At 48.5% G+C, this 20,832-nt stretch overlaps 7 protein-coding genes across 7 annotated transcripts; 4 read left to right on the top strand and 3 right to left on the bottom strand.

Moving 5' to 3' along the window:
• Positions 1-266: 266 nt before the first annotated feature.
• Positions 267-2,143, top strand: BP5553_05147 (uncharacterized protein; the record flags this gene model as incomplete). The annotated part of the gene is made up of 3 exons (XM_032013770.1): positions 267-1,024; positions 1,088-1,500; positions 1,557-2,143. The coding sequence occupies 3 exons, from the start codon at positions 267-269 to the stop codon at positions 2,141-2,143; spliced, it is 1,758 nt and encodes a 585-aa protein (XP_031870370.1).
• A 1,344-nt stretch (positions 2,144-3,487) lies between these two features.
• Positions 3,488-4,932, bottom strand: BP5553_05148 (uncharacterized protein; the record flags this gene model as incomplete). Its single annotated transcript, XM_032013771.1, has 3 exons — positions 3,488-3,948; positions 4,000-4,683; positions 4,755-4,932. The coding sequence occupies 3 exons, from the start codon at positions 4,930-4,932 to the stop codon at positions 3,488-3,490; spliced, it is 1,323 nt and encodes a 440-aa protein (XP_031870371.1).
• Positions 4,933-6,871: 1,939 nt separating this feature from the next.
• BP5553_05149 (MFS general substrate transporter) lies at positions 6,872-9,262 on the bottom strand (the record flags this gene model as incomplete). The annotated part of the gene is made up of 6 exons (XM_032013772.1): positions 6,872-7,518; positions 7,574-7,938; positions 7,994-8,352; positions 8,403-8,592; positions 8,646-8,903; positions 8,958-9,262. The coding sequence occupies 6 exons, from the start codon at positions 9,260-9,262 to the stop codon at positions 6,872-6,874; spliced, it is 2,124 nt and encodes a 707-aa protein (XP_031870372.1).
• Positions 9,263-9,935: 673 nt separating this feature from the next.
• On the top strand, positions 9,936-10,259 carry BP5553_05150 (uncharacterized protein; the record flags this gene model as incomplete). The annotated part of the gene is made up of 1 exon (XM_032013773.1): positions 9,936-10,259. One exon carries the CDS (start codon positions 9,936-9,938, stop codon positions 10,257-10,259), a length of 324 nt encoding a protein of 107 aa, XP_031870373.1.
• A 1,070-nt stretch (positions 10,260-11,329) lies between these two features.
• On the top strand, positions 11,330-12,894 carry BP5553_05151 (Glycosyltransferase family 1 protein; the record flags this gene model as incomplete). Its single annotated transcript, XM_032013774.1, has 3 exons — positions 11,330-11,877; positions 11,930-12,571; positions 12,624-12,894. The coding sequence occupies 3 exons, from the start codon at positions 11,330-11,332 to the stop codon at positions 12,892-12,894; spliced, it is 1,461 nt and encodes a 486-aa protein (XP_031870374.1).
• Positions 12,895-14,044: 1,150 nt separating this feature from the next.
• Positions 14,045-15,088, bottom strand: BP5553_05152 (uncharacterized protein; the record flags this gene model as incomplete). The annotated part of the gene is made up of 4 exons (XM_032013775.1): positions 14,045-14,105; positions 14,175-14,449; positions 14,502-14,772; positions 14,829-15,088. 4 exons carry the CDS (start codon positions 15,086-15,088, stop codon positions 14,045-14,047), a joined length of 867 nt encoding a protein of 288 aa, XP_031870375.1.
• Positions 15,089-16,175: 1,087 nt separating this feature from the next.
• On the top strand, positions 16,176-20,368 carry BP5553_05153 (uncharacterized protein; the record flags this gene model as incomplete). Its single annotated transcript, XM_032013776.1, has 6 exons — positions 16,176-16,871; positions 17,498-17,604; positions 18,177-19,377; positions 19,451-19,897; positions 19,948-20,013; positions 20,321-20,368. 6 exons carry the CDS (start codon positions 16,176-16,178, stop codon positions 20,366-20,368), a joined length of 2,565 nt encoding a protein of 854 aa, XP_031870376.1.
• Between the last annotated feature and the right edge of the window lie 464 nt (positions 20,369-20,832).

Raw genomic sequence — 20,832 nt, forward strand, 5'->3', positions numbered from 1 at the left:
CAAGTGCAATCCCGTCATAGCCTACTAGTAATCTTCAGCCTCGGTCAGTCAGCCTCGGTGACTATCTGACTGAGGATGACGATCAGTGGTTGTTCGTCGTATTTGGTGACTGAGAGGCTACGGACGTTGCAAGCTACCCCTCCGTTCCTAAATCCCAGCGGGGAGAATACAAGTTGAGTCCAGGTTGCTGCATCTATAGTGACAAGGACGTTTCGTTTCGTTCAGTAAACAAAGTTGCTCATTGATACGATAACCTCGTTTTCATCATGTCTGCCTTCATTTTCTCGGGCTCCGAGCCTAAGCACTTCTCATCCGGGGAAACCCGAAAGTCGCTCTTCAAGAACCTCTCACCACCTGCTCGCACCCATTCTATATACCCTACCGTTCCTATGAAATCTTTACCTGCCAAAAACAATGATACCGGCAACAAGATGGCCCCTCAGCGAACCTCTCCGCTTTCTGCCATCCCTTCTCCCTCATTTGGCGACTTGGACCTAGACTCGTTTATGAATTCTTTCAATACGAAATCTACCATCCAAACATCATTCGACATATACACCTATGACGAAGCGGAAGAGGATCAGATTACATTCCCATCCTACGATGACGATTGGTTTGATGCCGTAGTCAAGGACCTGGAGCTGTCGAATCGTCAGAGGGCAGACTCAGGGACGGATTCTTCGGGTTCGAGTTTCTCGACCGTCAGCTCACCAAGATCCGAGTCTCCGGAGCTTGCCAGTAGCATTTCTGCTACTTCATCTAGAGCTGGGACTCCTGAGCCTGCAGATGATCTTTGGGTGCAGCACAAGCATAAAGATGACAATGCTATCCGTGACGAGCCCGCCCGATGCACCGATTACTTATCTCACGAGTGGGCAGAGGCGGATCTTTGGGCGTCTTGGAAACATGTCAGAAGGAATAGTGAAGCGTACGAAAACGGCTGGAGACTTGAGAATGCTGCGTGGAGATCATGGGCGAAGTTGACAAATAGTTTGAAGACTGTCTCTCCGACGATAATCAACTGGTAAGTTACCGCCGGATCTTTTATTTCCAGTTCAGGGCGTCAAGCTAACAGTCCCTCCATCAGGCGCAAAGATGCTGATAACACTTGGCTATATGGCCCTTTTCAGAGGGCCTCGGAAGACGCTGTGGGATTATTGAATCCCTCACCTAAACCAAATCATACACCCTTGGTAGTGCGAAGACCAACCAACAACCCCTATCTGAAGCCAATCCTAAAATCTCCCTCACAGGACGCTGTCCGACCACCATTGAAGACCAACTTGAGGAAGCGGAGTACATCTGAAGTCATGCAAGAGCGATCATTATACACGGTGTCGCTTTTTAAACAGGCTGCTGCTGGCGTGCAAGACAAAATTGAGCGAAGGCGCAAAAAGGGGCGTCAAATCGCGCCAGCCAAGACAACAGACTCTGCGAAGAAGCAGGTGAAATTTGCTATGGCTGCTGAATACATCCCAACCGCGATCACAGCTGAGAAGAGTAAGATGCAAACCCATGAACCGACTTTCTAAACTTCAGCTAATAGAGCAATAAAGAAAAACCAAGTGCCAAGAAGAGCCAATCGATACCGAAGTTCCCACCACCACCAACGAAAGCCAAGAAGAGCTCTCGCCGCTCCAAATCAACATCTGATCTCAAAGTATCCATACCATTCCCGAATCTGAAGAAGTCCAAGACTAGTCTAAATCTGCGGGCGAGCACTTCGCAGGCGTCCCCATCCGAAACAGATAGTGAGAAAAACATAAAGGAAGTCGGATATTGGGGATCGAGTATCCTGCCCATATCACCAATACAAGAGGGAAATGTGGGCACACTATTAACCCCAACCTCACCAAACACGGTCAGAGAAAGCCCTTCGTGCAGAGCTCTCCTTTCTGCAACATTAAGTCGTCCGGACAGCATGATCGTGACGAAGGATCACAAGCCAAGTCCCCAAAGTCCGCAAAGTCCGCAAACCTCACCGATCGGGCCGATTTATAATTGGAAGGTATCATCAATATCGTCAGGGACCCTGCGATACCAAGAGGACGAGTACGATATCATGGCTCGAACAATGTTTGGCCCACACAGTACCAGCCATGCGGACATGGCGATGGCCAGGTCCTTAATGGGCCCATACTAGATGTTAACTCCTCAATATTTTCCCTTTTGTCTTGTGCCAATTAGCCTATTACTTAGTCACATGGAAATACCCCTTTACACTCCTTCATGGGGGTGATGTGTTTTTTTTTTTTGGGCGTCAGATTGCAAATTTTCTGTACTTTAGATTTGGAATATAATTGCGTACATGTACGTACTGTACATACGGAGTTAGTATAGTAACACAAGAAGAAAAAAATAAGATTGATTCTCACCTCGGCAGTTAGTCATCATGCACATCATGCACCATATTAATATAGTACCTTACCAAGAACCTAGATTTAAACATGAAACCCTGTTACTGGTTTCCCTGGCACGCCCGTTTTTTTCCAAGATACGGTTATATGCTTATATCGAACCCCTGAACCGCCCCAAGGATCCCTCACCAACGGAACTTGCCATACTGCGTACGAAGTACGTTAACGCTGGAACCCCCCCCCCCCTCGACGTCTCACGTCATGCCCAATGTCACGTAAATTATTCGCCCTCAGCCACTCAGTGTCCGTGTCAGTGCTCGGCGTAGTCCGTACCTCCATATTCTCGTACTCCTTCTTCGGCTGTTCCCCCACACAGAGAGTGACATACTCAGCCCCCCCCTTCTCCCCCAAGTGACTAGCCCCCACAACATCCTTGAGAACTGCAAGCGCGACAGGAACAGCATGCAGCAAGGAGTCCCTTTTAGGGCAATTTGCGAACAAGGAGGGCAAGATCGTGGTACAAGTGCCCCCTGAGGGTAGGTGCGGCTGTAGGATTTCCCGCGTGGGTAACGTCAGTACGGACGTATGTTCGAAGTACCTAGGTACTGTACATCTCCGTTTGCGGGGTTTGCGTGTTTAAGGGACATACTCGCACCATATGGGTTTTTGGTGTTCGTAGAAACTGGTTTGTAATTGAACGGGAAGCGCCGTGAGGTGAGAATGGTTTTAAGGAGGTGCGGTAGGTTAAATCAACAATGTCAGATTGTTAATGAAGGGACCTACTAGTATAGGGGCAATTCAAGTGCAGTGCAGTCGTACTTTGTAAGGGGGAGTGAAGTGGAAACGATGAAACAGGATATGTAAAGATTTGTAAAATTAATGCGAATCATCTGAACTATCTAGATGTATAGATGCGCGGATTGCATAGCAACCTAAGACTAATAATCCATCGCAACATAGAAAATCACTAACAGCCGCTAAAGAACCATCTCTGTGTAATAAAATACATTTCCATCTGTTGGGTATTCCAGCAACAAGAATATACATTCAGGAACTCCGCAGGCGCTCAAATGCAGCAAAAATCAAAACACTCCTCCATCATAGCCCATAGCAAAATCTTGTGACACCCACTATGGCCCGATCTTAGCCTGCGAGTTAATGCCTTTTACCAGCATAAACTTCACAATCTCCTCGTGCCCCTGTGCAACTGCGCAATGGAACGCTGTCTGACCTAAGCAATCTCTCGTATTTGGATCCCTGATATACTTTAGCACTAGCTGCACTAGAGCCAAGTCGCCTCTCTCGACTGCTAGATGGAGCACGTTCTGGCCTATTGCGTTGTGGGTATCGCAATTGGCGCCCTTCTCAAGGAGCATGGTGGCCATTGCATGGTTGCCGGAGTAGAGGGCGAGATGGAGAGGGGACATGCCGTCTTTGGCGACGGCGTTGAGGTCCATACTGCCTGCCTCAAGAAGGAGTTGAACAATAGAGTGGTGGCCCTTTTGTACGGCTAGGTGCAGCGGTGTATAACCAGCAATGTCTGTATGTGCCGAATCGACACTAGGCTGGAAGACTTCTGGGCTTGATTTCGCTGCTGATTGATTAGCATGAGCATTTGGACGAAGAATACATGGGTGCATACAAGAGTTTGGTGGTGTTATGGATATTGGGATAGGGGAGCTGAATGACCCGGAACCATGGCCGTAAATATTCATATAGTCGTCTATGAATTTCTGGTCGACTGGAGCATTCTTGTTGGGCCTATAGTCCGATTCTGATGTAGATGGTGTAAATAGATCACAGTCGGTAAAGAAAAGATTCAATCCGCTATCTTCGATCGCAGGAGCTTGGATTGAGGGGTCCCAAAATGGTTGGCGGCAGTCATCGAAATCATTCTGAGTCGGTGGTGTTTGGAGTGCATAGTGGTCGGATTTCTCTGACGACATGCTTCCCTGCCTTTGAACATAGTGGTCGGATTTCTCTGATGATAGGCTTCCCTGTCTTTGTGCATGGAGAATCTGGGAGACAACTGAGTTGGTGTCTCCGGAAGGTAAAGTCCACGCTCTAGATCGCGGGTTCGCCAACGAATATTCCTGTGAGGCCTGAGATGGTGTGGCGGAGGTCGAGTTCGAGGATACAGATCCATTGTTGGCCATCAGATATCTTAAGTATGGCGTTTTCTCAAACATAAGATTCGAACTACCCTCATCGTAGGGTGAATTTTGTCTAGGAGGCGTTCTGGCAGTAGGTGGTGTACTTTGTCTTGAACCTGGCTGTGGTGATAGCGAGCCACCAGCTCGCCCTTGCCTCTCCTTGAGTTTTCTTCCTAGAAGACGTTAATAACTATCCGGCACCGACAAAACGATGCAACCGTAGCTTGACATGAGAACCACGTACTACGATTCCGCTGGGAAATTCGATTTTGAATTCGCCGCCTCGACGTGATGTCCTTCACCTTCGTCCAGTCCGTCTCGTTCGAAATGTCGTTGGTGATCTCGATTGCACCATCATATTGACCGTTGTCGTTGCTGTGAAGATGGGTGTCGGCGTGCCTAGGCGCTAAGAAGACTGCCATGATATAAATTGAGTGGAGTGGAATTGGTTGCGGCTCTTTCTCCAACGATGCCAATGTCTGGGTATAAACGGTGCCAATGTCTGGGTATAAGAAGCTTTGGCCGTTGTGGGAGTAGCGTGGTGTTCCCGAAATAACAGCAGTGCCTAGGCTGACAGGAGGAAGTCTCCCGTGCGTCGGTTCAAGCCTGTTTCAAAATTGAGTTGGAAGATCCTCTTGCGCGGGGCTCGGCAGCGATCGACTTCGACAACTACTGGGTAGTTGGGCACAGTCATCCAGACTCCAGTCGAGGGACCAGCCTCGCTCGCAACGTTGCTGACGATGCGGCTGTGTAAAGTTAGGGCCACAGTTGTCACCCACTTAAGTACCTGTGACCAAGAAACGTAGGTAAATAAGTCGATGATCCTATGCAGCCCATGTTCTCGGTATCTCAAGGGTTCATGAGTATGAATTGGCCAACAATAACAAATACATCTTGGTGCGAAGTGCTCCGTAAATCGTGCGAGATGCAAAGTATCGTTATCCAATCACATGGCAATCGTGAAACCCACCTCGACCTCGCAGGATCAGGCCGGAGGAAAACCGCTTAACCCCTGCGGAAAACCAGCTTTCCACGAGGGAAAGTGTCGGTGAGGGTTGTTTGGAGGAGCGTCAGATAACTAAATTGCGTCTGTTATCGTCGAGTTGGAGTTTATGCGGAGTTCAGTCAGTCAGTCAGTCGAGGTAGAACAATCAAGGCCGGACGCAAATTCCCAATTCGGGCGCGGCGGAAATTGATCTGCGTCTGGTCGCCGGGCCCCTAGCCCAACCATGGAGAAGTGAAGGTACTCGTAGTAGTCGGCCGCAAATCAGCCATACCAGCATGATCTGCCCAACGGTATCCTCGAATCCTCAATAATTTCCCCTGCGGCCTGGTCTTGGCGGCACCGGTAAACTCCGTCGCATGGGCGAAACGAAGTATATACTCCCATGTGGCCAAGGATGGAGGATTCTTAGAAACCGGCCAGAAAGCTTGACGGGCCGTGATTTGCTTCCATCCATGCTTGACTGAATCAGGGGGAATGCCGTAAAACGTGGTCACTAGAACTCTCTACTGTATTAGTTCCGCCCTATGAAGCATGGCGGCTAGGAGCAGCAAATTTGAAATTGGGGGTCGGAATCGAACCCTAGGGAAGTCGATGTCATCGCGGCTGGAAGTCTTCTGGAAGGAAGGTCGATGGCATGATTGCCAGGGTCTGGGAGGAAGATGTTTCAATCTTGATCTTGGTGTTGTTGTTGTTGGACCGATGAGATTCGTGATGTCAGACGCGGGTATGTTCGTTCGCCAGCCTCGCATCGTCTGTGGTAGAGTGCTGGGGGGCTGTTCAGGATCGATCCATGGAGTCTGGACGGCTCCGGTCGGTAGATTCAAATTGACCTTGCAGCTCGCAGGCGTCCAGCTCTTTCGCCACGCATCTCAGGCCCGAGGCTGACCCGCGTGGCTGGAAACAACACCAACGAAATCAATCGACCAAAGCGTCCTCCTGGGGCGAAGGATGAACTCGTTCTCCAAGACGCTTAAGAGTAGCCAATATTGCCAAGGAAGCTTATCAATGCCACATTTAGCTTGCTGCTGTCGCGGGAGCTTATCTCATCAACTAGGCGCAGGACGGACCTCGCAAAAGCCGGCCCCTAAGTTTAAAAATGTTTTATTTTATTTGAAATTAAATATTCATATGTTTGATGAATCTGACGATTCCCCTGTAGCCTTCAGTCTTGAGTAGCCAATATTCGGCCTCCTATACCCACAAGTATTTATATCTTCCCCTTTTGTCATACTCCTGGCCAAAACGCCTAGATCCCACGAAAATGCAAACAGCAGCCCATCGCTCAAACGCCGGGTAATAGTAATACACAGGTGAACCCACGGCCCAATCCTCCCATAATGCCAAGATATCGTGTCTCAATCCTGCTTGTCGTCGTGCGTCCGCGAGAATCCACATCGTGGACAGGCCAGCTCTGGGAAGAGGTCACTCGAAGGAATAGGGTGGCTCAGGAGTGACCATGGAGTCGGATTGCTGGGCATCCATTGGCTGTCTTCTCCTGAGGATCTGCGTTCTATACGGCTGTCTGCTGAGATAGCGACTGATGTGGCTCGGCGGCGGAGGCCTGGTCGTGCAGGTCTTTCCACGTGCGCCCCCCTCTCTTGCTGCTCTATATCGAGCGTAGATCCTCCACGGGTGGTCTTCGACAGATCTGCGGGGCTTTCTCCATTTTTCTCTGCAACCCTTGAGGCTTCAAGCGCGTTCATGTCCACCCGGTCCTTACGGTAGGCGAACAGACTTACTACAAACGCAGCGGCTGCGAACCCAGTGACTGTCCGCATCTGCAGGTTCACTGCCTCGCCGTAAATGGCACGTGTTGCAGCCTCAAAATGGGGGTCGAGACGAGAGATGTATGCTGTCGAGGCGAGAATACCCTCAACTTGTTCTCTATTAAGGAAGGTAGGGAGGGAAGAGCGAACGTGTGATGATAGAATGGCTTGGACAACAGCAATCCCAATCACTCCGCCCAACGTCCGGACTTGCGTAATAGCGCCAACGGTGATAGCTAAGAAGGGTCAACAATTTGTAGGGATGGGAGGTGTTTGCTTCAATCCACTGACCATTATCCTCTAAAGCAACTTCACTGCGTGAGACAATCATGAGAGTTGCCAACCCTATCCCGAAGCCAAGACCGACGATGACCTGGTAGAAGTAGAAGACCCCGGGAACCCCTGCTGATGTTGGCAACGACGACATCAACCCCAGCCCAAGTGTGCTGAGGGCGTTAGAAAGCACAAGCATAAACCAAGCAATGTTCATCCTGGTGGCAATAACACCAGAGGCAAAAGCGCCAAGGGCAGTCATGATGAGAAGAGGTAGTATATGAGTGCCAGCGCTGGCAGGTGAGAGGTTGTTGACGATTTGAAGGCGTTGCGGAAGACTAACTACAGTGACCATGAATGGGAACCCAGCAACGAATCCAGTACTATTCGTCAGTCAGTCCGACTATCCTTGTAATATTGGGATGGGGGATCACTTACAGGATTGTGGCACCGATGACACGGCGTTGGACGAGTCTGAATGGGAAGATGGGCAAGATTTTCCAGACTGCTTCCCGTCTAGTCACAAGCCATTCCCAGATAGCGAATCCTACCCAGGAGATACCTGAGACTGCAAGGAGAAGGACAATGAGAATGCTTGACCATGCGAATTCACTGCCGCCTTCTTCGAGAGGGATAAGAAGACATAGAGAAGCTGTAAGAGAAAGTACTACTCCCACCCAATCCACCTGTGCAAGCAGTCCTCTGGAGAACTTCTGCTGTCCAATGCTCACTGGGAAGATCCACCAGACAAGGCCAAAGACAATGACACCAGTTGGGACATTGAGCCAGAACACCCACTACGGAAATATTAGGCCTGCATTGTGTTGATGAGAGAGGGTATACTTACACGCCATGTGGTGTTCGATGTGATAGCACCACCAAGAACAGGACCAAGAACACTTGAACAAGCTGAGGCCATAGAGATAGCTCCTGATGCATGACCAACGAGTCTCATTGGAACAACATCTAAGACCGAGGCATATGCCAAGGCGTAGATACCAGAGCCACCGATACCTTGGAGAGCACGGAATACGATGCTGTGACTATATCAGCAAATGTTCTTTGGCAGTGGAAGCCTGTAATATCTTACAGCTGTGTCATCGTCTTTGCGCAAGCACATGCCATAGAAAACATAACAAAGAAAAATGTTGCAATGAGGAGACATGGCTTTCGGCCAAATATGTCGCTAAGTCGGGTAAAGACGACGAGGAATGCCGTATATGTGAGAAGGTAGGTGACAACTATCCATGAGGCCTTGTCGAATGAACCGAGATCTAAGGAGATGGTAACAAGAGATGTCGAAATGACTGTAGTCTCAAGTGTTACAAGGAAAAGACCAAAGCATAATCTAAGAAGGTACGGTCAGTGTTGGGAATCTAAGAAGGACGAGTTTCGAACTTACGAAAACATTGTCAAGGCAAGAGGCCATCCCTCCAGTATAGGCATGCCAAGGTTCGGTATTTGTTTCTTCTGTTCATCCTTGATGAGGGCGTGGGTGCTTCCCACCAGTGTAGATATGCTAGATACGGTGCTCTCTGCATAACTTCGTAGTGTCGAAGACGATGACCTGTGTGATAAGGGTGGTCTTGGAAATGCCGAAAACGTTGGCGGGTGATCAGGATCGTTATGTTTATCCCAATGATCTATCTTGTATAATCTCTCTGGTAGATATATTCTCGGTGGAGAGGAGTTTCGTGGTAAAGACATTACGATGGAATAGGACGAGGCCGAGTGGGTCTTTCCAGGTTTTATGGAGGCCAGTGCCAGATGTTGGATTAACGGAGGAGAAGATAGGATGATATGGCACGAAGTAGGAGATGTGTTTAAGGTGCTGAGATATCCTTGGCTGTTGGATAAAGTCTGTCTTATATTAAGATTGATGGAGAGGATATAGCAGTATGCTGAGGGCAGGTTCGTACGGACTTTATCAGAATGCAAGTGTTGTATTCAGTGCAGATACTAGAAGTGTCATAAATATGTGGGAGAAGTGACGGGAATGTAAGGGAGATCGAGGCTCAGAGTGGACTATAGAACAGATCGACATCGGTTGAGGAAGTCGCTACGCATACGGACGAAAGACTAAATCCTCGATTTGCAGTATAGTACTGAAGACAAAACTCCTCGGGATGCTCCAATGCTACGGACGTTGATGAAAAATCACCCCGATCCCATCCTCCAAATACGCGTATGCATACACAACTATCCAGTAGTCGGCCTCTGAGACGGTACCGAGAACCTCAGACTCGGCCGAGAGTCATAGAAGATGTCATATAAAACGGCTCCGAAATGCACAAATAAAAGGCAGTGCAAAAAGAGAAGTGCATAATAAGTAGTGCATAATCAGTAGTGCATAAAAGGCGTCTCAATGGATTAGTGAATAATGAATAATGCTAAAGGCCCGGAAGATAGCTCACCACAAGGGAGCCCGCGTATGAGAGAGCCCCAATATACGGCCGCAGAGAAATGGCACTCAGCGGAACTAACTAGAGCGAGGAAGTGGCTCCCAGACACTTGTTCCGGGAGTTATGCAAATACCGCCGCGAGGCTATGGACAATAGGAAGAAATAATAGGCCAAAAGGGCGAGGACTGGCAGAAGATGCACCGTTAGGAAAGTCACTTGATGTCAAGGCAAACATAATGTCCCCGGATCAGGCCTACCCACATGCCGTTGTCGGTTCGCAAGCACTCTCCAACCCGAACTAATATAATACGTCCGTAGCATAGGGGGACAGCCTGGGTGAGACTGCTAGGAAACAAATCACCTCGTAGCCGTGAATCCCGTAAATCCCGTGACGGCTCTCAAGTTGGGTGATCATTGACCGCAGAGTATAGAGATGTGCGCGACTTCTAGCATCATCCCGGCTACTGCTCCAGAAGGAACCCATGACAAACCACCGAGGCTAGTACGCCCGTAGTATAAACATATGCGCAGTCGCGTTCAGCCTCCAGGTGGATTATTGTTGTTGTGCATGAAACACGATGATCCTATCTCGGCAAACTTTCCGTCCGTCCATTGATTCCTTGGTGGATGACTAAGGAAAGCTTAGCGAGCAGGCTAGAACCTTTAGGATGGGTGGCGGTGTGCCTCCAAGTCCTCCATCCTTCATCAATAAAAAGGGGCGAAATGCCCATCGTCGCTGACACGCATATTCTAGAAAACCTCCAGCCTCAGCCTCGCTGACCCTTCAGTACAAAGCTGTACCGTGGCAAATTCTACTCGCACAGTGTAGTTTTGTCAGATTCGTCCGGAGCGTCGCTGTCACTGGCTCTAAATATAGTCACTTCCCTGGATTGAAATCCGAAACTCCCCCAAAGTTGGGGAAGTTTGGCTTTTGAATCTGGCTACGGCCTTTACCTTCAGCCACCAGCTGACACGCTGATTGGAGTGCCTCCCGTCAACAGTTGGCTCGTCTCATTCAACCAGCCGCTATTGGTCAATCAGTGAAAATGTTCCTATTTTCATCTCAAGATGGCTCTCCGAGGCTATTGCAATGAGGACTTAATTCCTACTTATACAGATCAATTAAATTAGTAGTGAGCGCTCGTATTATATTATATTCTCGTTGCCTCATTACCATGACCACATTCACATCGTGCTACTTCTTCCCCTCAACATATTATCTCTCTCCTTATTCCAATGAACGTTCCTACGCCTTCCTACTTTCTCATTTCCGCTCAAGAAAATCAGATCAACTCGATTGTGAATGTGTGGAACGTCCTAAGAAGAAAAACAAATTCAGACTCCCTAAAATCAATCAGTCGAAGAAGCAGTCATGACTCAACGTCAACGGGTCCTGTTCATCACAAACAGCGAGCTCGGTCAATCAACAGTAGCATTAGCAGTAGCTCATGAATTTCTACTTCGGGTTGAGTACGATGTTCACATCGCATCCTTTCCAGAACTCGAGAATGCCGTCACCGAACTTAATGAACAAACCGCTATACTTTCCCCAAAGCCATGCTGCAATGCAACATTTCACACCATCGCTGGCAAATCAATGAAACAGGCAGCTGGGAGAAAGGCTGAATTCATTGAGATGCATCCACCTGGAGTCCGGGGCGCTGTCTTTGCATACCAAAAAGTCCTTCCAGCGACATTCGCATCGTGGAACGGCGCGGAATATATGATCGGCTACAGTAGTTCAGTCAAAATTATCAACGATGTCAGACCGAATATTGTTGTCATCGACCCTCTGTTCAGTCAGGCGATCGATGCGTGCAAGGAAATGGGCCAGCAATACGTTGTCTTGAGCCCAAACACCTTCAAAGATCACCTCATCAAATATCAACCAGCGGCAGGCGCCCTTTGGAAATATCCACAGTAAGTATTTGCATTACAACATATTGGATGTATCTTGCTAACAATCATACAGGCTTGGTTCCGGCTTTGACTATCCATTTGTTTCTTGGTACACTGTTTTTGCAAACATTTACCTCACCTTGCGCATCATGTTTGCGCGGCTCTCAAATCCTCTTCTGAAAGAGGTGCTCGAGTATCGCCGTTCTTGTGGTCTCGCCGGGAGAATTCCCTCGATATTCGAGGGTTTCGGAGACGCAAACATTGTTCTACCCTCCACTCCAGATATCGAACTGCCGTATGTCGTTCCAGAGCGTATTACCGGCTGTGGTCCGATCCTCCCTCCGGTTGTTCCAATCGCAAAAAGTCACCCAGAATTAGAAGCGTGGCTACAGCGGGCGCCCACTGTATTAGTGAACCTTGGCTCGCATATTATCTTCGATGAGCCTTTTGCTCTCAAGTTCGCTACTGCCCTAAGAGTACTTCTGGATCGGCGGCCTGATATTCAAATCCTCTGGAAACTCAAGACTCAAGGAGAGACATGGGACAGTCTCTTCTCGAAGGAGGGAGCTTTCCAGATCATTGCCAAGGAGATTGCTGATGGTCGTGTGCGGATCGAGAAATGGCTCGCCGCACAACCCATTGCCATCCTTCGAATTCCCACCGTTGTGTGCATGGTGCACCATGGCGGATCTAATTCTTATCACGAAGCTATCAGGTAAGCACCCTACAATGTGCCCTTCCCCTCACTCATACTAATATGCAAATAGTGCGGGTGTTCCACAGATTGTCCTTCCTGTATGGATCGACACATACGATTTCTCAACTCGGGTGGAGTATTTGGGAATCGGAGTCTGGGGAAGCCGAACAGCTGCCCCTAAAGTCGACGCTGACGAGCTCTCAAAAGCGTTCATTAGGGTCCTCGCTAGCGACGAGACTACCGGCATGCAAGAGAAGGCAAAGGCGATTTCTCTGCCATTTAGCAAAACTGAGGGGCGAACTGTTGCATGTGAAAAGATCGTTGAGCTCATGAAATGCTAGCTCCTTGTTTATGATTTTGGCGCGAATGTTAAGGCATTGCTGCTACTGTTAGCCTGTTGGAGCAATTGATTTGGACATTCTTGGAGTTTTTAGAATTCATTTCCTTTGTTGGTATTATTTGTAGACAAAGGGGTGTCGGAACTTCTATATCGTTTACGATGTATCTACCATATTGCTTAACTTAAATATCAAAATTACTATATCACAGAAAGCTTGCAAACAACTTCCGTATCTCTTTCGTCATCTTGTCATGCTTCGGATAGTACTCGTATTTAGCTAGAACTGAAGTTGTGACTCCTAGATCCAGCTTCTCTCATCGCGGTTTGAGCAATTTGACTTACTCGTTAATGTAGGTTGGATTCTCCACAACAATCGGAATTTAATATTTTTCAGCATGGGGGGACCTCAAGGTAATTAATTCCATTCTTCTTACTTGCTATTTTATCTATTCTCTTCCATGAATTCCTCAATAGTAACGTCATAGTAAATATAGCGTTTATGCTACAAATATCCCCATTATGTATGCCACTCCATAACTTCTATTTTCTCTCTCAGATTTATGAAATAATTTTGTACCCATTGCCAATCGTCATAAATTTACGGACGTAAGATTTGTGCATTTTGTGTGTTCTAAATATAGAAGTCGGAAGGATGAAAATGATGCAGCTACCCGGATTTGCGTGGGAGAGCAAACGAAACACCAAGATGACCTGCTTCTCAGGATCCAACTACCATATTTAGTATTCAAGAAGGGACATGTCAAGGAACTTTTGGTAGGTTAATTTGGAAGGAATGATTTATTTCTCTATATTTAATGTTATATACTTCTTTGTAGCTCGCCGGCTATGTGACATGACGACCACAATATGAAAAAGTAGTCAGATATTCAGCCCTATCGGCTTACTCCAGCAGACTCCAGCGACCCCAACGCCACGCCACAAACGGTGTGTTTCCTCGTTTACAATGTTCAAACTCCCAATCAAATAACAACTTCGGCTGTGTTTCAAACAAGGATATGCAGCCGCCCTACATCGATCTTCGGCACTGCGCCACCTGAGTGCCTGACAATGCATCTTCCCTGAATAGGTAACCAGCACGCTCCAGAGCCCGAGTCCTTCAAGACCCCTGTATGATACTCTTTCCCCCCTAATTACTTGTAATAGTGGGCCCCTGGTCGTAGGGCTATTTTGTATGGGAGGAGAGGGGGCCCACTATTACAGGTAATTAGGGGGGGAGTATGAACATTGCCACCAAAGCACCAACGAATATGCCATATCTACCTTCGCTGATAAAAGTAGGGGTTTTCGGTCGCGCTGTCGTAAAGCGGTTTGATTTCTTCAGTAGACCCGCTCACTCTGGGAATCTTCCACATGTTGCGGGAAACAAACCCTACAAGAAGGAAGACAACGGCGACGATAGCTTCTGGTACGACGCTCATGATGATCTTGTCGACATTGGATTTCTTGAAGCCATCGTTGTCGAGGAACAGAGACAGGGCGCCATAAGCGACTCGCACCGCGAAAAATGGTAGACAGATCAGAATCGCGTTCAGCATCTATAGTCATTTATTAGTACTTGCAAAATTTAGGGCGGAGTAGCATGCTTACCATCGTGCCGTGTCTAGCGGTATCGTCTGTGGCTTGGTTCTTCTGATTCAGGCGTGACACGAGGGTCCATACGAATAGGATGGCCCAGGAGATGGCGATGACAGCATAGCCAATTTTCAGCATGGTATTCTTGGCAGGATCAGTGTGATCATTCTCGACTTTATTGAGCGCGATAATGATCAGGTTGATCGCTGCACCGACAATAACGTGGAAATTTATTTGCAAGAACCACTCTAGTTTGTTGTTGACTTTTGGGTTGCGAGCTCGTCGTCTGTATTTTATGTCAATAATTATTAAACAATTGATCAATTCTTGATAATAACTCACGCTTCATGAAGAATTCCAGCACAGGCGAGAAGGAGAGGCGAAAGCCCAATGCTGGAGATGATTAGAAGGACTTTGACGCTGATGTTGTGTTGCTTCTCATTCACGAGCGTAACTGCGCTACTGACGATCCGGATGCCACAGAACATATGGATGTAAAACCAGCCTAGGAAGCCTTTTCGGCCATGCTTCCACCAGACGAAGAGGGATGGGCCAGCTAGGGCGAGGTAGATTATGAGCGTGGCGACATCAAGTGCGGCCATTGCGGCTGTTGAGGTAGGAAGGATAAAGTATTGATGCTCCAAGTGCAGGTGGTTGTGTAGGAAAGGATAGAAACTCTGGAGTGAATAATGATGATAGAAGGAAGATGAAGAAGGAAGATGAGAGAAAGCTGTTTGTTCCTTATAGTATTAGTTAAGCCGGGATTATGATATAGTATATATGCTACTTGAGCGAAAGTGAGACATACGAGGTTACGGACGTATATTATCTAAATTTAGCTGGGCCTCCTGCAGTTGGTTGGAGTGCACAAAGTCCGGAAGGCTGCCCGGGAGGCTTCTATCAATCAGCCCCAACACCCTAATACCGCCCGCAGTACTGACGGTTAGGATTGGCCGTGAAGTCGATCCATAGTTGCTCCTAGTCGCAGAATCGGACTTCTAGCGTTGTCTCCGTGCCGGAGAGATCATCGTCATAGCAAAGGAAGTACGGCCGTGACTCTCGGGGCAGACCCGCGGCTTTATGAAAGGTTGTCCATCGATGACCTTCCTCTTGGCCCAACGACAGAAAGCACTGGTGTGCCCTGCCGGGCTAGTGCTTTTGTAACAGCTCGATGCCATTGGTCTGACACAGCTCCGAGCCTTAATATCTCTGAGCCTCTGAACCCGAAGTCAGACACAGCACTAGACATCCTAAAGTCAGATGCAGCTGTTGCATGGAAACGTGGAAACACGGACGCGGAGATAGACATAGACAAGGCTTAAACGTGTCGGTCCTAGCTGACATCAAGCGTCGGGGAGCAGAGCCTCTGAGAAGAAGTCATCCTCCTCGATTTGTTAGGATAGAGTAAAGGCCGAAACGTGAGGTTTATTTTTGGAAGGTGCTTTATTTCAAAAGAACGAAGTGAGAATTCCAGAGAGTATAATATGATCAAGAAAGACCTGTTTCGAGGGTGTATTCTGTTTCAAGTCAGCCCAGCTCTCACTCTTTCAACAGCACGGCCGTCTTCGACTCTTCCAAGTCGCAAGTCTCAAATTTCAACTATCAAATCTCAAATGCAGCAGGCCCTCCGACTGGGCGCTTAATCTCGGATTTCCCTATCAACGACACCAACTATTCCAAGTCGCCATAATGCCTCATGCAATCGACAACACCCACTACCAGCTCCCGATCATACTCTGTCTCCATGGTCATGGCACCTCTGCAGCCATATTCGAGGCCCAAACGCGTAACATCCGCCTTGCGCTGAGGACCCAGTTTAAGTTTGTCTATATTGATGCCCCTTACCTCTCGAATCCGGGACCTGGCGTCATGCCCACATTTGCAGATTCGGGGCCGTACTACAGCTGGTTCCACGATACTGCCACCGGAAAGATCCCCCAAACAACGATGGCCGCTGGCCTATCGGGCGTGGGCAAATACGTCGCAGCCGCGCTTAAGGCGAAGGGCATCCGCACATCGGATGTTGTTGCCGTCATGGGATTCTCCCAAGGGACTGTCGTCGCATCGTGTCTACTGCTGCAGTCCCAATTCCGCGACGTCAGATGGTCGGGTCTGCGCTTTGGGATCATGTTGTCAGGCGCTTGCCGCGACGATCTCGTAACCGCCTTCACGGGACAGAAGCTGAAGGTGCAAACGGTACACGTCCATGGCCTGCGGGATCCCTACCTGGGCAGCAGTCGGAGGCTGGCTGCGGAGGTGTACCATCCCAGCTGCGCCAAAGTGATGGAGTTCGACGTCGGTCATCACATTCCAGCTGCAAAGTCAGATCTCGACGTGCTTACCTCATCCATCAGGGAGATGAACCGGCGGACCAAGGCGAAACAGGTGCGGTGTTGGTAGACGGGGTACATAGGGACACGCAAAGTGATATGTAGATATACCAGGGATAGATAGGTAAAGGCCGGCGTTACATGGGACGGTCAGCGATGGATACTGGGCGTTGAAACTTTTCCTTTCTTCTCTTCTACACACGTATATCATTTCGATTTAAAGTTAGAATAAACGGGCCAATTGATTCGAGTTTACCGTATTTATAGCATGGCACGTGATTTACTAGGCCTGATTAAGCCTATCCTCTAGGTATGTATTATTATATTGCATTTTGTCGTATTAATATGAAGTGCATGACGTTTATTAAATGCTCCAGCTAATAGGTGTCGCTGTTAGGCTCGGGAATAAGTACACTGTGATGGGTTCAGATAGCTGTCGTCAACTGAGGCTGTGTTCTTTCTCGAGTAGCGCGCATCATGCTTTCCTACCTAGGTATGTACGGAGTAATGCGCCATGGCTGGGTAATAAGCGATCAGTGCTTGTGTTGAAACAAGCTTCTTAGACAACAACCAACTGCTCGATGCTTCATAAGAATCATAACGAATAACCAATCCCCAACACTATCGCCAGCCGTCGTGCTGGGATGCGATTCTCATGCGAGCTGCCACTCGTGCCTTCAGACTCCACAGGCACCAAGATCTGACTGTGGCTCTGCATCTATCGGTGTTTCAGGAGTGCAGCTCACCTCACGACTGGATGCGCACATCAACGCTGCTGACATGGACTTGTAAGCAGCGATACTTGGGGTTACCATGTGCAGATCGCCATGAAAACCCCGGTTTTATCACCAGCAACCGCTTACATTTGGGGGCCATTCGGGCAGTGCACAGTAGCCCTGCATTGTCACAGCCGCGGGCATCTGCCATTGGCGGGATTTGAGGTACGTGAGGTTAGTCGTTGTTGGATGCGTTGGAGCGTGGGTTGCGAAGCAGAGATGGAAATAGGTTGGTGGTTCTGGATTTCCATTTCCCGCTCCCTGCCCTGAAACAAGCATTCAGTCGCACTGCGGATTGCTCTGCCTCTGCCTCTACGGAGTACTTGTAAAATAGATAACAGTGCTGACACCCTCCAACTCCCACTCTTTCCTCTTCCTCTATTCTTCATATTCATCATCCACCACATGAAGCGGGTGTATGACCGTATAGCTGAATAGCTACATCCAAGCACAAATCTTGTCTTTGTCGTTATCGTTTATCAGTATCAACTCTTTGTTCCTCCTCGATATCCACCATCCTGAACCTCGTTCCCTCTCAATTTCTCGAGTTTCCCTTTCAAATCATATCATATTTGCTTTTCCAGTCAACCAATTCAGAAAAGCCAACCTGCAAATAATTTTGCTCTAGCAATCCCAAACACAACTTCCTCCCGCCTCATATACATGTCTGGTCGAGGAGGTCTAGGTGGTGGCGGCGGTGGTGGTGGTGGAGGGTTTGGTGGGTTTGGTGGCGGTGGAGGCCGAGGTGGAGGTGGAGGTGGAGGAGGGTTTGGTGGCCAGGGCGGAAACCCCGGTCTCGCAGGCCTCCTTGGCGGCGGTGTCAAAATGATAGCTGGAGGTATTGGCCTCGCGTCTGAGAGTATCTCTGCCCGCAAGGAGAAGAATAAGGCGAAGAAGGCGCGGGAAAATGGCACCGAATCGAGCAGTAGTGCCCCAACCCAATACCAAGAGGAGGATCATGGCCACCGCGATGTCGCTGAGGGGGACACTGTGGAAGAACAATGGGATCTGGACGAGGCACAGGACCAGCTTGTTGCCCGGCCAGAACCTACGCAGGGTGGTTACGCACCTTCCATCGGTGAAGCCACCGATTCCTTCCTACAAACCTATGGCCGGCCCCCGTCATATACGGAAATCGCCCCCGCCAGACTCCCACTTCCTGTGATTCTTCCTCAGCGAAGACCGAAGGATCGAACGCGGGGTTTTGTCAGAGCATATGCCCCGGTCCTTGAAACCGTGGGCATCGACCAGCCGGCATGGTTTGCTTTCCTTGATAGCTTCGACAAGGCGACTGAAGCATCCCCCTTGTTCCTATACATCAATCTTGCTTCGATTGCCACTACCTTCATTCCCCATGGTATTGGAATGGTAGTATCAATTGCTATCACAAAAGCCGTCAATGTTGCGATGGATATCCAGAGCAGACAGCGGACAAACAAACATTTGGACCGAATCAATAATGAGTATTTCAGACCTAAGAACCTGTTCTGCCTGGTCATGACCTGGAGGCCCGAATCCCTTGAGGATATGGGAACAGTCGACATCTCATCGACGATTGCTTCCACTCAGAGCTACGACGAAATGGGCACCCGCCGAAAGTTCAAGAACTCGAGCGCCACACAATATGGCACCTTAACCTTCCCAGAGACTGCACCCCTTATCTACCCCGCTTTGGACAAATTGGGTGACGATAACAACGAAGAAGCTCTCAAGACAAAGGCGAAATTAAAGAAAAAGATGGGCTTTGTAGGAGACTATTATGATAGACGGGCTACAGCAAAATACGTAAGTCCACTCCAGTCCTGCGACTTGCTGCTCACCCTATTGAACTTTTTGACTGGTATTAATTATTACATAGCAAGGAAAAAACCCAGATGCCCCCGAGGTCCTCAAGGGCCAAAAGCAGACTTTCAAGTCTCGATATGCTGATCCAAACCATGCTGCAAATAGTGGCTCGCTCGTTTCCTTGGTCACAGGCGGCAAGATCAATCCCCCATCACTAGGAGGGGGAGGGGGAGGCGGCTTTGGACGGGGCGGAGGAGGTATGGGAGGTGGTTTTGGACGCGGTGGGGGAGGAGGAGGAATGGGTGGCGGCTTTGGTGGCTTTGGTGGAGGTCGAGGCGGGTCAGGACAGCAACAACAATTTTCTGGAAACGGAAACGCCTCACCAGATGAGCATCAACAGCAAGTCCCAAACAATAGCAGCAATAGGGGAGGTATGGGCGGCAGTGGAAGGGGTGGATTCATGGGTATGTCCGGTTTTGGAGGCGGGGGATCGAACCCTATAGCGAAGCTGTTGAAGAAGGTTAGTGTTTCTCCAGCCTTCATGAGGATATATGCTAACATACGTTCCAGGATGTCTTATACCTCATGGTTGTCAACATGCCTTCTGCTGAGGAGATAGCACAGGCTGAAGCTCTTGTAAGAGAACATGAGCAGTCTCAGCGCTCCCATTAGAAAAGGGGCCCTTGCATGTGTTTGCAACCTGTTACATGACCGTTCAACACCTTTAGATCGTGATATTGTGGAAAGCATTTTACTCTAAAGTCTGCATTAGTCTATTTAAAATTTACATCCATCAGCGCTACGTATCTTAGTAAGGGGCAGCTCGCTATTCATGAACCTCTTGGCTGTGAAAAGATGCCTCGGGCAAATATATCGCCATAGATAATTTCTAAGTGGCAAGTCGTGAAAGAAGGAAATCCAAAGCCGGACTAACGGTTTATAGGGCCAAGCCTCCAATAACAACATGAACCACAAGATAATGGGCACCTAAAGGGATATTAAAGAGACAGCGGACATGGCGGTCCGGCGGATAATAGCTCTGCTACAAACAAAGTTAAATGTGTCACTAGACCGCCGGTGGATAAAGTCCTTGTTTACAGCAGAAATTATGGTAGTATTGACATTGCGGCGGTAACCACCATGTGGCCCCGACAGCACGAATTTTAAAATATATACCAACAAAACTCAATATCACGACATTAATATAAAGAAACAGCGTCCACCTTTTGGAGCTCCCCTGACAGAGTCGAGAACAATTATTACACAGATACATAGTACTTTGCTAGGTACAGGGAAACGAAAGGAAAACAAGGTACTTCGATCCCAAAACCGACTTTGTACTACTTGGTATTCAACGCTCTAGCGTCCCAAAACATTTATATACTACGATATCAAAATGGAATATATCTAGTATCAGGTTACAGAAGGGGGATAGAGAGTAGGCATCACAATCAA

The sequence above is a fragment of the Venustampulla echinocandica genome (genome assembly GCF_003357145.1).
Source record: "Venustampulla echinocandica strain BP 5553 chromosome Unknown scaffold_2, whole genome shotgun sequence".
Classification (NCBI taxonomy): domain Eukaryota; kingdom Fungi; phylum Ascomycota; class Leotiomycetes; order Helotiales; family Pleuroascaceae; genus Venustampulla; species Venustampulla echinocandica.